General features: G+C 48.4%; 1 protein-coding gene across 1 annotated transcript in view; it reads left to right on the top strand.

The window, feature by feature from the left end:
* The window catches only part of LOC114484206 (uncharacterized), a 13,808-nt gene extending 1,363 nt beyond the window's left edge, over positions 1-12,445 (top strand). Inside the window, exons 2-5 of the mRNA XM_028478794.2 lie at positions 3,235-4,033; positions 8,675-8,735; positions 9,716-9,825; positions 12,008-12,445. Of these exons, the coding sequence (XP_028334595.1) occupies positions 3,235-4,033; positions 8,675-8,735; positions 9,716-9,825; positions 12,008-12,127 (1,090 nt within the window). The 3' untranslated portion in view covers positions 12,128-12,445. The remainder of the gene's footprint in view (positions 1-3,234; positions 4,034-8,674; positions 8,736-9,715; positions 9,826-12,007) is intronic.
* The last annotated feature ends 1,244 nt before the right edge of the window (positions 12,446-13,689 follow it).

Consider the following 13,689-nt stretch of genomic DNA (forward strand, 5'->3'; position numbering starts at 1 on the left):
GGCGCGAACCCGGTTCCCCTGCATCGGCAGGCGGACGCGCAACCACTGCGCCACCAGGGAAGCCCCATGTGGGTCTTTTTGATCCGTTATGCTGGGCACTCAGAGGGCCCTTCTGGCCTGAAGGCTCATGTGCTGGGACGTTGTCTCCTATTATTATTATTTTCCTATTTCTGTCCCTTTTTCTCTGTCTATATTTTTGGAGCTTCTATTGGACAGACATTGTAACCTCATGGATTTATTTTTTTGGTTTCTTATCTTCTTTCATATTTTCTGCCTCTTTATTGTGCCATATTGTGGGAAATTTTCTTATACATAGACATGTGCGTATACATAGAAATATATATTATAAGTGTAGATAATAATTATGTAATATTATATTATATATAATTCATATCATACATATATATAATATACATAATAATTTATGTTATGTACAATATTTTTATATATAAATAAGTTTTGGCAACAATACATCAAATTTCTAAGAGTTCTAGTTTTCTAATTGTTTTATTTATTCGTATTTTCTTTATATAACAACTTAATTCACATGCCATGAAATGCACCCATTTAAAGTGTAAATTCAAAGGCTTTTAGTATATTCACAGAGTTATGGATCCATCGCCACAATTTTAGAACATTTTTTTCTCAAAAAATATCCTATAACCCTTAGCCATCACTCCCTATGCCTCCCTATTTTCTCCCCTGCTGCCCAGCCCAAGGCAACCACTAATCTAGTTTCTGTGTCAATGTCTTCTTGGCTCTATCATCTGATTTCTTGAATCTGACTTCAATGAATTAAGGACTTACAAGGGATAAGAGGTGATTAATTAGGCTGTTTCCTGCCCCAGGAGACAAATATGGAAGAAAAAGACAAATATATGTTGAAAATTAAAGGATAGAAAATGATATGTATATAAATACCGACAAAAGAAAGTAGATTTGGCCACAGTAATATTTAGAAAAAATAGAATTTAACGACTGAAGAGTTAACAAGGACAAAGAAGGATATTTTATGATAAAAATATATACTCCATTAAAAAATTATGAGTCATGAATTTTTCTGCACCTAACATCATAATCCTGAAATATTTTTTTTAACATCTTTATTGGAGTATAACTGTTTTACAATGGTGTGTTAGTTTCTGCTTTACAACAAAGTGAATCAGTTATACATATACATATGTTTCCAGATCTCTTCCCTCTTGCGTCTCCCTCCCTCCCACCCTCCCTATCCCACCCCTCTAGGTGGTCACAAAGCACAGCTGAAATATTTTTATTTGTTAAGATGCTTTTTATTGCAAGTAACAAAAACCACAACTTGAGCTGGCTTACGTAATAAAGGGAATTGAAGGGAATTGCAGTGCTGATTCTGGAGAAGGCAGTACCCCAGAGGGAGGGGCCCGGGACCCGAGTCTGTCCCTCCTCTGACATCCGTGTGGCCTTGGGAAGATCCTGTTCTCATCCCCATCCTTAGCTGTCTCACCTGTGAGGTGGAGACAATGATCTCTCCTTTCTGGGGCTGTTGGGAGAAGTAAATAATGAAACTTCACACGTGTGCTGATTGTGTGCTTACCAGGTGCCAGATGCTGTCTTAAGCACTTTATGTGTATTGACTCTTGTAAATTCACATCAACCCTTTGAGGTGGGAAGTGGTATTAGTCTCATCCTATGACTGTTGTCTCAGACCACTGACTAGGAAGCAGTGGGGCTGGGATTCTGAGCCAGGTTGTCTGGCTTCAGAGCCTGTGCTTTTTCAGAGCTTAATTAAAATACAGGTTCCTAAAGACAGTGTCATGGTTCTGAAAGGCCCACCAGTGAAGCTTTGATGGATCAACTAGATGTAAGGCCATGAACAGGATACAAAGGAAAACCCAGGAAGCAGGGAAGCAGAAAGAAATGTGTTATCCTTTCACTCAATGACCCAGCCTCTGGCCAAGAAGAGGACCGGAGGCTGAGGACAGGGAGGGGACGGGATGGTTCATCGTAAGGAGGCCTGACTGTGAAACTCTTAAACTTTGAAAACTAAGGTTAGAGGCATCCTCGGGGCCAAGTAGATAACAAATTTGGCACAAGGGCGTAGAGGACAATAAACCTAAGTTGAAGCTGTGGGCAGCCCTTTCTCCTTACTATCATATTTGTAGCCATAAAGCCAATTCCACAATAAGGTAGGTGATACTTAGAAAGGAACCTGCAAGGGGCTGTGAGTGAATGGTCAGCAGGAGACCTGGACTGACCTCGGCCTGCCTGAGAAATGACCTCAGGCATCTCCCTGTCATACGTCCCCTAGAAAAAGCTAGATTTGCTGGATGAGGGAGAACATCTAGGCTGAGTAAACAGAAAATGCAAAGACCCTAATGCGGGACTGTGTTTGACATAACTGAGGCACAGGGAGAAAGCCAGGGCGGCTGAAGCACCGTGAACCACAAGGTGTCAGGAGATGACCCCTGAGAGGGACCAGGCCACGCCTGCTGGTCTTGTGGTTGAATGTCTCTCTTTATTGGGGTTTAATACATTCATCCTACCGCTGCAGGGGGCTGTAAGTCATGGTGAGCAAGTTAGCCCTGAGATCCCCCACCCAGCCACCGAAATGATGGATACAGGATTCCTGTTCTGGCACAGATGACTTCAGGGTCCTTTTATTAGAAGTGCCTCCAGAATTCTATGCAGTAGGGACTGAAGGGTAGCGACCGAGGAAATTCCTTTAAAAACTTCGTAGCGATAAGAAACACAGTAGTATTTTTATTTACTTTGCTGGATATAAGCTTTAAAAAATAGCCATCTTTCCTAAAGATGGTTTTATTTATTCACTCTTTCCAAAGATTGAGACAGCCATCCTCACTCACTGAAGACCATATATCTATTTTTAAGGTGGCCTAAAGGGGTTTGTGGGGTGGAAGTAAGTCCTCCACAGGGGTCACCCCTGGGAGATCACATGGAGACTGGGCGGTCCCGAGGTGCGCGTACCAACGTTGGAATAACAAGACTATACAGCTTGGCACCCGCCCCTTTGCGAAGGGCAGGCGAGTTCCCACAGAGGCCGGGCAGAGACCTAGTTCGCATGCGCCGGGGCGGGGCGGGGCGGGGCGGAGCCGGGGCGAGCCGGGGCGGGGCGGAGCCGGGGCGAGCCGGGGCGGGGCGGAGCCGGGGCGAGCCGGGGCGGGGCGGAGCCGGGGCGAGCCGGGGCGGGGCGGAGCCGGGGCGAGCTGGGGCGGGGCGGAGCCGGGGTGGGGCGAGCGGCCGTTGCAGGGCGTGGGCGGCACTCTGGGGTCCCTTCCTAACCTCCGGCCGCTCTCCCGGAACCGGTGCCTCCTCTCCGGGCAGGCCCGGCCCAGCCGGGAGTGACACCGCGACCCTGGCGCAGCTGCCGCCGCCCTCGCGGGCGCAGACGTCCCCGGGACCGGCGAGCGGCGCCGCCCCCAACCGACGACTGGGCAATGTCCGCGACGTATCCGTGCCGCAGTCGCCGCCCGGTCGCCGGGCCCACCTGTCCGCCCCCGGGACCAGCCGCCTGTCTTCCGCGGCCCGCGAGGAGCTTCGGCGCCGCCTGCTGGGCCTCATCGAGGGCCACCGAGTGGTCATCTTCAGCAAGAGCTACTGTCCCCACAGTGCGCGGGTAGGCGGGCAGGGGCTTCCGGGCCTACTGGTCCGTCGCCTCCGCGGCCCCCCACCCCTGCCCGGGTCCGCTGGTCCGTGCCCGCCTGCTCCCCGGGCCTCGGGCCCGTCCGTTCCGCCCTCGCCCGCGGACCCGGTCCGGAGGCTACACCGGCCCCGCCGTCCTTGGCTGGGCCACGCGGTCCTGCCTTCAGCCTCCGGGCGGGCCTGCGGGCGAGAGCCGGTGTCCTGCCCTGGCCGCGAGCCTGGTGGACGTGGGCGAGGGATCCGGAGGGAAAAAGTCTCACGGGTCCTGTCCTGGGAGGAGAGCAACGGGGAGAGGCCGGCGCTGGTCCCGTCCCGACCGAGTTCCCCTGATCCTCTTGGCGCCTCAGCGGCAGTTTGCGCCGGACTGCCCGCGGCCCCTCAGTGCACCTGTGTTGTGAGTTTGAACAGTGATCCTCTGGAAGACAGACCCATCTGTATGATGGCACTTTGCATATTTGAGCTATACTTCACGTTATTGAGAGTCGAAATAATACGCGGAAGATGTACAAGCATAAGCTCTTGGGATAGGGGCGTGAAATTATGATTTTCAATCTCATTTTCAGATTTCCATTGACTTATACGTTGTTCAGGCAAACGTGTATCTCGCACGTGCACCGTACAGTTTCTCTAGGAAGACCACACTCGGGCAGGAGCCTCCTGATCCCCCTGGTTCATATCACCCCTCCGCGCCCCCCCGGGTGACCACTAGCCAGAATTCCTTGCTTTTCCTTACAGTTTTGCCGCCAAACATATGTATCATTAAACCGTACTTTGTTCCTTTTGGCTTGTTTTGGTACTTTATGTTAAGTAGAATCATGCATTTGTATTCTGCACTTTTTTCCTTCAACAGTTATGTTTTAGAGATTGATGCATGTTAGTACCTGTAACTGGGGTTTGTTAATTTTCATTACTGTACTCTTCCTATCAGTTCTGCTGTTTCTAGTATTTTGCTCTTCAATACAACATGGTTATGCCTACTCTTACCATATGGCTCGGTGCACGTACACAAGACTCGCTATTTTAGAGCAGGCATTTTGAAGCTGAACGGCTGGCCCACAGAGGAAGCATGATTTCTACCTTGACGAGGTGATACCAAAATGTTTTTCCACGTGCTCATACCACTTACCCTGCCACTGGCACGGTATTAACAGTTCCGTTGCTCTACATCCTTGCCAACAGTTGATATATTTAATTATTGCCTATCTGGCATTTATGAGATGGTATTTCATTGTGGCTTTAGCTTTGCATTTTCCTGATAACGTTGAACATCTTTTCATGTGTTTACGGGTCATTTGAGTTTCCTCTTCTGCAAAACTTTCAGGTGTTTTGCTTATTTCTTTATTAGGTTGTTTTATTTATTTTTTTTACTGATTTATAGGCGTTCTTTATGTATTTTGGATACTAGTCCTCTGGTGATATGTATTGGAAAATCACCCAGATTTGGCTTTTCTTTTTACTCTCTTTTTGGGATCTTTTGGTTAACTGAAGTTTGGAAGTTTAACATGGTTGACTCTATCACTCTTTTTCTTTTCTGGTTTGTGCTTTTTGTGTCTTATTTAAGAAATCTGTTTCTACTCTGAGGTCATAAAGATACTCTCCTGTATTAGCTCCTGAAAGTTTTAGAGTGTGCTTTTCACACCCCCCTTCTTTAATTCCACCTGGACTTGAAGCTGAGGACGTGTGGGGATCCAGTTCATTTTTTCCTTTGTAACTTGTCAGTTGTCCCTGCTTCAGTTTTTGGAGAGTCCGTTCTCTCCGCGGCGGTTTGAATGCTCACTCTTCACCTGTCAGGTTCTAGCATATGTGTTGGTCTCTTTCTAGCCTCTGTCTTCTTTCTCTATGTATTTACGTAGTCCTTTGGAGCTTATAAAAGGGCCAAGAAGTCAGAACTGTACCTGGCCACTGCTTTGTCGCTGGGGCCTAGAATAGTATGAGGCAGGTAAGTGAGTTGAGTGAATAAACAGCCTTAGATTGTTCTGGTCAAACCTTTGCTGACACAGAAAATCTTAGGACAGGTGATTTTCTGTTCTCTGTGCGTCACCCCTTCCAACAACGTGGCCACTACTTTGAGTCCTGTTACATAATTGGACAGCTCTGTTTACTGGGATTTTTAAAAAATTGAGCCCATATCTGTCTCCCTGAAACATTTACTCACTTTTGGAGGCGATTGTTGCTCCAGTGCACAGAATTAAGAATCTGGCTTCTACTTGAATGGCAGATATTTCAGTATTTTCCCTGAGTGTTTTTCTTTCCTGTCCAAGCTTTTCATGTGTTTATGTCATTTGTCTTTACATGTGACCCTTCACTAAATGGATTGTGCAGTAGTTTGACCATGAACCGCTTAAATGTGTCACCCAGACTGGACACCGTATTCCATATCCCTACCTGTGCAGAGTCAGGTAGAGAGGTTAGAGGTTAGAGAGGCAGGTTCTCTTGTCTGCTTTTCTTCCTGCGTATGGATCCACTTTCCTGTTTCTTTGTATGTCTGGTAATTTTTTTTTTGTCGAAACCAAGACATTTTAGATAATGTATGATAGCAACTCCAGATACTGGACCCCTCTTTCTCTGTGGCTTGTTTTTGCTTGCTTGTTTATTTCTTTGTAGTGCGTTGGCTGGATTATTTGGGGGAAGTGTGTTTCCACCTGAAGATGGAGCCTCCCATGCTCCTCAGAGGTGCAGCCTTGGGTCTGCGCAGCCGCCCTGGGATAACGGGTTTAGCAGGGCTCTCGCTGGGCATCTGTGTTATATTGTCTGACCCTGTCAGTGTCATGCCAGGTATTAGGCTCCACTAATTGCAGGTTAGTTGCTCTGCGGTGTTTGACAATGCCCTGGGGTGTAAATTGTTCCCTTTGCTGATCTAATTAAATCTGGGCCCCTTTGCAGCTATAGTTTTTGAGACAAATTTGCAATTTGTTCTGACCCTAGAAGGGTTGTGGTTTGATATGTCCTTCCCTGGCTCTCTGGTAAACCAGCTGGCTACAGAGGATGGAGCTACCAGCCTACCCTTAACTGCTCACCACTGAAATGCCCATTGTTTCAGTTGCACCTTTAGACTTGAACTTCCCCACAGTCTGTTTCAAATAAAGTCCATTCCTTTGGGTAGAGTTTTGGAGCTCTCTGATCTTGTGGTTTACCTCTTGCCCTGAGCAGAGTCTCTGAGACCTCGCTCCAGAGCTGGGGTGGGGACAGCGACGCCTTTGTCTTGGAGGGACAACCTGCTTTATGAGCAGCTCTGGTGAGGCGGTGGCCTCTGCCAGCCTGGCACCTTGCCCCACCAGTGGGCTGGGGCCAGGGGGATCAGGGCCCCGGCGTTTTTGCCTGGAATAGAAACTTGGATTTATTAGTGGGGGTGGTTGAAGGAGGGGAGCTTTTCCCGTGTTGCTGGCCACACTCCCCGGCAATATTGCCTCTGCCACTCAGAGCTGTGGGGAGATTGGGAAATGGTGGCGGCCTGACCCTTCTGGTGGCTGGGATCTCAGGGAACAGGCAGCCTCATTCCCTTAGCCACGTTCACCTGAAGTGGAGCTTCCATCACGCCGACGGGGGCGGAGGAGGGAAGGTGCAGGTCATGGCTCAGGTGCCTCAGACTCTCCCGCTCTTACTGACATCTATGACATCTAGTAGATTTTCTTCAATAAATGTTTCCTTATTTGCTGTGTGCCCTCAATTTCGAGAGACTTTAAATGGCTCTTTTTTTTTTTTTTTTAATTTATTTTTGGCTGTGTTGGGTCTTAGCTTCTGTGCGAGGGCTCTCTCCAGTTGTGGCAGGCGGGGCCACTCTTCATTGTGGTGCGCGGGCCTCGCTATCATGGCCTCTCTTGTTGTGGAGCACAGGCTCCAGACGCACAGGCTCAGCAATTGTGGCTCACGGGCCCAGTTGCTCCACGGCATGTGGGATCCTCCCAGACCAGGGCTTGAACCCGTGTCCCCTGCATCGGCAGGCAGACTCAACCCCTGCGCCACCAGGGAAGCCCCTAAATGGCTCTTTTTAAACCAGTTCCACAAGTTGTGGACGTTTGCCAGGGAGCAGGCCTGCCAAGTTCCTCACGCCTCCATCCTGGAATTGGAGCCCCTGGGCTTTACCTTGAGGGCTGAGGGCGTCGAAGGGTTGGAGCCCTGCTAAAAGCTGACCTCATCAGCTGCAACTTAGAGAGCCCCGAGGAGGGAGCTGAGAAATTCCCGTGGTAGGTATCACTGGCTGAGGACAGCGGCTGTGGGGAACTGGAAGGATGAACTAGCTCCATGTAGAGGACTGTGGAGACCTAGTAATTAACTGGATGGGTGAGGAGTTAGTGGGGGGAGGAGGACACTGCCGGAGAGGGAGGCGCGGGAATGACTCACAGCCCGCGCGGAGTGGGAGGCGCCGGAATGACTCACAGCCCGCGCTCTGCAAAGTCCTCAGAATGCAGATCGGCGCCCCGGGCCTGCGTCTGCTTCTCCGCCGCCTCCCCGTAATGCCCGTGCCGCTGGTGCCCCGCGTGACTAGCAAGGACCTAGGGTTTTGTGTTCAAGCGCCTGGCCAGTGGTGACGGGGCGGAGTTGTCCGCTTCCTTGTCTCTTTCCCCTACTGGAGGGCAGGAGTTGTGTCTTCCTCGTTGTTGCTTCTTCAGTACGTAGAGCAATGGATGATCTCTGCGGTAGGCGTGTGGTGGGTGCGCATGTGTTGGACGGCTTAATGACGTTGACAGGAAACGCCAAGAGGAAAAGTGATGCGGGAACAGATGAACTTTCTCTGGGCCCTGCTGCCTGTGAGGTACCTGTGGTCAGCCAGGTGGAGAGAGAGTGCTTGTCCTGAGTTCAGAAAGGGGATTTGGGCCGAAGTTACACATTTGGAAATGGAGACTGCAGACGGTAAAGGAAGGAAAGAGGTGGGGTGAGGTTCTTCTGGGAAGAGGCACAGAGGAAGGGGGGAACGTAGACCAGAGCTCGTGTACCTGAGGAACATCTGTTCTGGACATCCCTCGTCACTGTGCCCGTGTTTCATAGCTCTGTCTCGTCTTTGTGAGAGCAAAACTTAGGTGCATTTTTGTTGCAGGCTAAAGAACTCTTTTCTTCTCTGGGAGTTGACTGTAATATCTTGGAACTTGATCAAGTTGGTAAGTGGAATGATTAGTACACAATGTTGTTTGTAATAAATGTCAACAAGATCGACTTCTTTCCGTTTGCCTCATTCAATTCAATTTACTCCTGTCTCTTTCGGTTAGATGAGCTGATTTCACCTACATCCAACCCCACAGAGAATGAACCTGTATATGAAAATAATTTGTGTAGATTTTTTTTGTTTATGTTTTTTGCATTTGAGGGGAGGGACTAGAAACAAGATGTATAGCCGGTAACCTGGAAGTCCTTCAGGCATTTCAGATGTGTCTGCCAGCTTTCTAGCGCAGTAGATTAAGCTGTGATAACCGAAGTGACTCTGGCCCTGTTTCCTGAGTGCATCACCCCTGCGGGGCGACACGCTAGTTTTCCAGCTGCATACTTGGGAGTTCCTGTCATCTGTGCACTTTACACGTGCATGTGTTTTGCAGGAGTGGGAGACGTCATGGTGAACAAAGACCTGATCTGAGCCTTCGTGGACTTCACCCCTCCTTTTAGCCAGGTCACTTTAATAAGTGGCGTGTTCTAGAATCTTTGAAACGTTTCTAGAGCGTATCCCGAGTAGGGCGCGTGAAGTACTTACGGCCCAGCTCTGTTTTAGGGACCATGATCGTAAAGATTTTTCACGTGTAATTGTAGGGGATTTTCCGAGTTACCACCGTTACAGCAGATTGTGTTTTATGTCGGCTCTTTAAAGAGGACTCTTATCTGTCTCTGCCCAGTCTTTGGATTATAAATCAAATTCTAGTTTAGAAGTGTTTATTTTAAAAGGAGTCAGTAGACTGGTCTTTATTGTTTAAGGTTCCTTTTGAACACCTGAGTGTTTTCCCCTCCCGAGTCATCATTTATAAAGTTGTATGATATGCTGACCTTTGTGGGTGTGCAAACGTGGGTGTCTGAGTGTCGTAACACTTCAGTTCAGCTCACAAAGGCTTAGAACCTTTGCAGCATTTTACATATTTAATCTTTTATTCCTAAGATGATGGGGCCAGTGTTCAAGAGGTGCTGTTGGAGATCACTGATCAGAGGACCGTGCCCAATATCTTTGTGAATAAAGTGCACGTGGGCGGATGTGACCGAACTTTCCAGGTAATGATAGTACCGTGGGCTCTGGAATGCTGTTTGTTCAAATTTTGTTTTAAAAAAATATTTTAAAGGGGGAGGAGATGGTTTTTAGAAGTCTATTCATTTGTGTCTCTTGGAGCTTGTAAAATCAAAAGCCTATAGGATGGTTATCAGATAATCTTGTTTACTTTAACGGAAATTAGCTTTCCTACGAATTCAAACTTCAGAAGCTGAGAAGGAGGAGGTTTTGAGTGAGGCTGCAGGACAGACAGGTGAGCGGCCCTGCTCTCTTCCCCCTGATGGGACAGAAACAAGGCCTCTTCCCTCCTCAAGTTTTAGTGAAATGAGGTCAACACTAACATTCTGGTCCAGGGTGCATAGAACTCTTACCAAGGCTGCTGACCCTGCGAGCTTTGCTTGTTTGATTCCTAGAATGCAGAAATGAACAGGAATCATTCGGTTAAGTAGGAATAGATAAAAATTATTGTTTATTAAATAAGGTCTGTATTTTAACTAGTTCTTTGCTTTTATTAAAATTCTGCTCTTGTATCCTTTATGTACGTATGCAAATGGTAACGATCAGTGATTGATTAAGTACTTATATTTAGATTTCAATTAAGAATTATATTTTTGTCGGGAGAAAAGATTGTCTACGTTGTATGTTAATCTGGGATTGTCACTGTTATCTAGTAACAGCCTGCTCTATCTGTCCTAGAAGCTATAACCCAACTCACGTGGGGGTATGTACCATAGTTTATAGCCTCTAAACACCTTTGGAGTTGCTGGTCTTGCCAGTCCTAGCTGGGAAGATGCTGTCAGAGCATGGATCTGGGGCTGTAGAGATATCAGTTCTACTTCGAGACTGCAAGACTCTCCCTCGGACAGCAGCTGTTTAGGAGGTAGATTTCCCTCGGGCCCCTAGGAATCAGGAGGCCACCCGGCTTTGGGACCATGCACGAGACATCTGCTGGGTCTGTGGTCGTGTGGCACTTCCATTGCGCTCCCAGGATGAGCCCGCTCGAAAGCCAGTGTGATGGGACTGAGCAGCCGACTTCGCACAGACAGAACTATTGTTTAGTCACATATGGAGCCTCTGACCTCATCTAAGCTTCTTCTGACCACAAGGAGGGTCAAGTGGACAAGAGAATGTGCTGCAGGGTCAGCCTCCTGACCATCCCAACAGAAAAAGCACGTTGTTTGTGTTGTATAGGAAGTCGCAAGATTTAGGTCAATTTATGAGAAACCAGGAAAAACTTCAAAGTGCATGTCCTGCTGATGATGCATGAGAATTGTTTTCAAAGTGAAGACTAGCATAGGTGAACAAAATATAGAGGATCTTGAAAAATCGTGCTTGGCTCTTTAACTGCACTTAGTTATTCTGTTACTCAGGTTTATCTGCTCACCACTCAAAAGCCGTTATCGAGAAGCAAGTATTAGTAGAAAGGAAAGTTGCTTTAATCAGAAAAGCCAGCCATCTGGGGAGAAGGCGGACCTATGTCCCAAAACCAACTTGGAAGGTTCTGCTTGGCCATGAATGTTTTTAAAGGGAAAAAGGGGAAATAATCTCAGTTAATCACTAAGACAGGAGGTCAGATTCTTCCTCATTTCTCCATTGTGTGCAGACCTGCTGACTTCTCCTGAGCTTCCTTTGGATGCCATCTTGCCCACGTGGTCCGCCTGCAGATTTGCTAAGGGGGAAGATGGGCATAGAGAGTCAGTCATTTTTTACGTACTTAATCCTTCATTCTTACTCCTTTTAATCCAGGAAAGGAGTCAGCAGGTCAGGCGAGGTGTTGCGTGCATTCAGTAGAGCAGAAATCAGGAGCTAGTTTAAATGTTACCTATGATCTCAGTTTTACAGTTAAGGCCTGAGGAAAGCAGAGATGAGCAAACAGAAAAGGGCAGAAGAGCTGCTTACAAAATGACCTTGTCTGACATGGATATAAGGCCATGACCTCCCCATCATTGGACACATGCCTCACTGTTGGGTGATAACCAACAAAATACATGTGCTTTGTCATCTGTTCTAACTAGCTGGACCCAATTGAATGCCATCCAGGTAAACTGACAGTTCCAACTTACATAAATTGTAGGTCAACTGTTTCCAAGATTTTTATAAAAGAAATTTATGCTGATTAAGCATAGGGTACAAAGAAATAGTTTAAAAACAAGTCATACTGTGTTCTCTCCTTTGATTAACCCTCAGGCACATCAGAGTGGTTTGTTACAGGAGCTCCTTCAGGAAGATCCAGCACATGATTACGACCTCATTGTCATTGGTGGTGGCTCTGGCGGCCTTTCGTGTGCTCAGGTACGAGGAAAATGACACCCGAAGATAATTTTCCTGGTGATTGCCATGAGCATTTCTTCTGCTACTTGAAAGAAAGCCATTTGTGATGTTCCAGTCTACTCTGTTGTTGTAATAACTGGTTTAATGAAGAGGAAAAACTGGGTTTCATCGCAACATAGTCATCGTTTAGGGGAGCGAGAAGTCGGGTGAGTGTCAGAAAATGACAAGATCTCTATCTGTGGCTTTTGTGGTAGGAAGCTGCCGTTCTGGGGAGGAGAGTCATGGCTCTGGGCTTCGTGGTCGCGCCGGCCCAGGGCCCATCGTGGGGTGCGCTGCTCTTCCCACCGTCGTGCGGTGGTGGTTCTGTCGGCTCAGTCTCCCTCAGTCCTCACCGCGATCTTGAGTATAAGCCACCTGGTTCAGGGGTGAGGAAGCTAAACCTCCAATCACATTGTTAACAAGAGGACACACTGGAAGAATAATAGGAAAATAATTAAGGAAGACTGTGCGAAAGGGAAAAATTCCATGACCCCGGTATTCCAAAACTTCAGCCACAATAATTTTTGTACGCACACACGGATGTTTTCACACAGTTGTGGTCTCTCAGTGGTGTGTGCACCCCACTGTGCCCGCCTGAGTTGGCCATGATGCTTTCCTGTGCTTCTGCATTGATTTTATCGTGGACCCCAGTGGCTGCAGGATGGCCAGTTGAGTTGGTGCGTGTGGTCATCCCAGGTCCGTTTAATGCAACGCACAGCGAGCTCCCAGCCTGGGACTTTGCTGTAGACAAGAGTGCTCGCCGGTCCACGCTCTTTTCACTGTAGCATAGAAGGCATAGGTTTTGTGCTGGGTGTTTTCTGTTTATGCTTCGGTCCCTCCCCATTGTCTGTACCCTGCTCTCCCCACAAACTGGTGAACTGGCCACATGCCCTCTGGCTTCTGCTGGGGCGTGGCCATCGGGGTAACGGGAAGAGCAGAGGAGGAAGCGTAGGGCGGGGTCTCCAGGCCCGCTGGGCACTGCAGGCTGCTTCTCCCGCAGTGGTCCAGCTTTGGGTGGTGGCGCTGGCCCCATCGCTTACGCCTTCACGGGGCTCGTGGTGGCCCCCCTTCCACCCACCGCTCTTCCTGCCACGTCCTGTAAGGATTTCTACCCTCTCCTCAGTTCCCCAGCTGGGGTGTCACCTGTTTCCCGCCAGAACCCGGACAAAAGGGGAAAGTTGGGTTTTGTTTTTGTTTTTGTTTTTTTAAATAAATTCATTTATTTATTTATTTTATTTTTGGCTGTGTCGGGTCTTTGTTGCCGCGTGCGGGCTTTCTCTAGTTGCGGCGAGCGAGGGCTACTCTTCGTTGTGGTGCACGGGCTTCTCATGGCGGTGGCTTCTCTTGTTGCGGAGCACGGGCTCTAGGCGCGCGGGCTTCAGTAGTTGTGGTGCGTGGGCTCAGTAGTTGTGGCTCACGGGCTCTAGAGCACAGACTCAGTCGTTGTGATGCACGGGCTGCGTTGCTCCGCGGCATGTGGGATCTTCCCGGACCAGGGCTCGAACCCGTGTCTCCTGCATTGGCAGGCAGATTCTTAACCACTGCGCCACCAGGGAAGC

Source organism: Physeter macrocephalus, chromosome 18 (genome assembly GCF_002837175.3).
Source record: "Physeter macrocephalus isolate SW-GA chromosome 18, ASM283717v5, whole genome shotgun sequence".
In the NCBI taxonomy this organism is placed as follows: Eukaryota; Metazoa; Chordata; class Mammalia; order Artiodactyla; family Physeteridae; genus Physeter; species Physeter macrocephalus.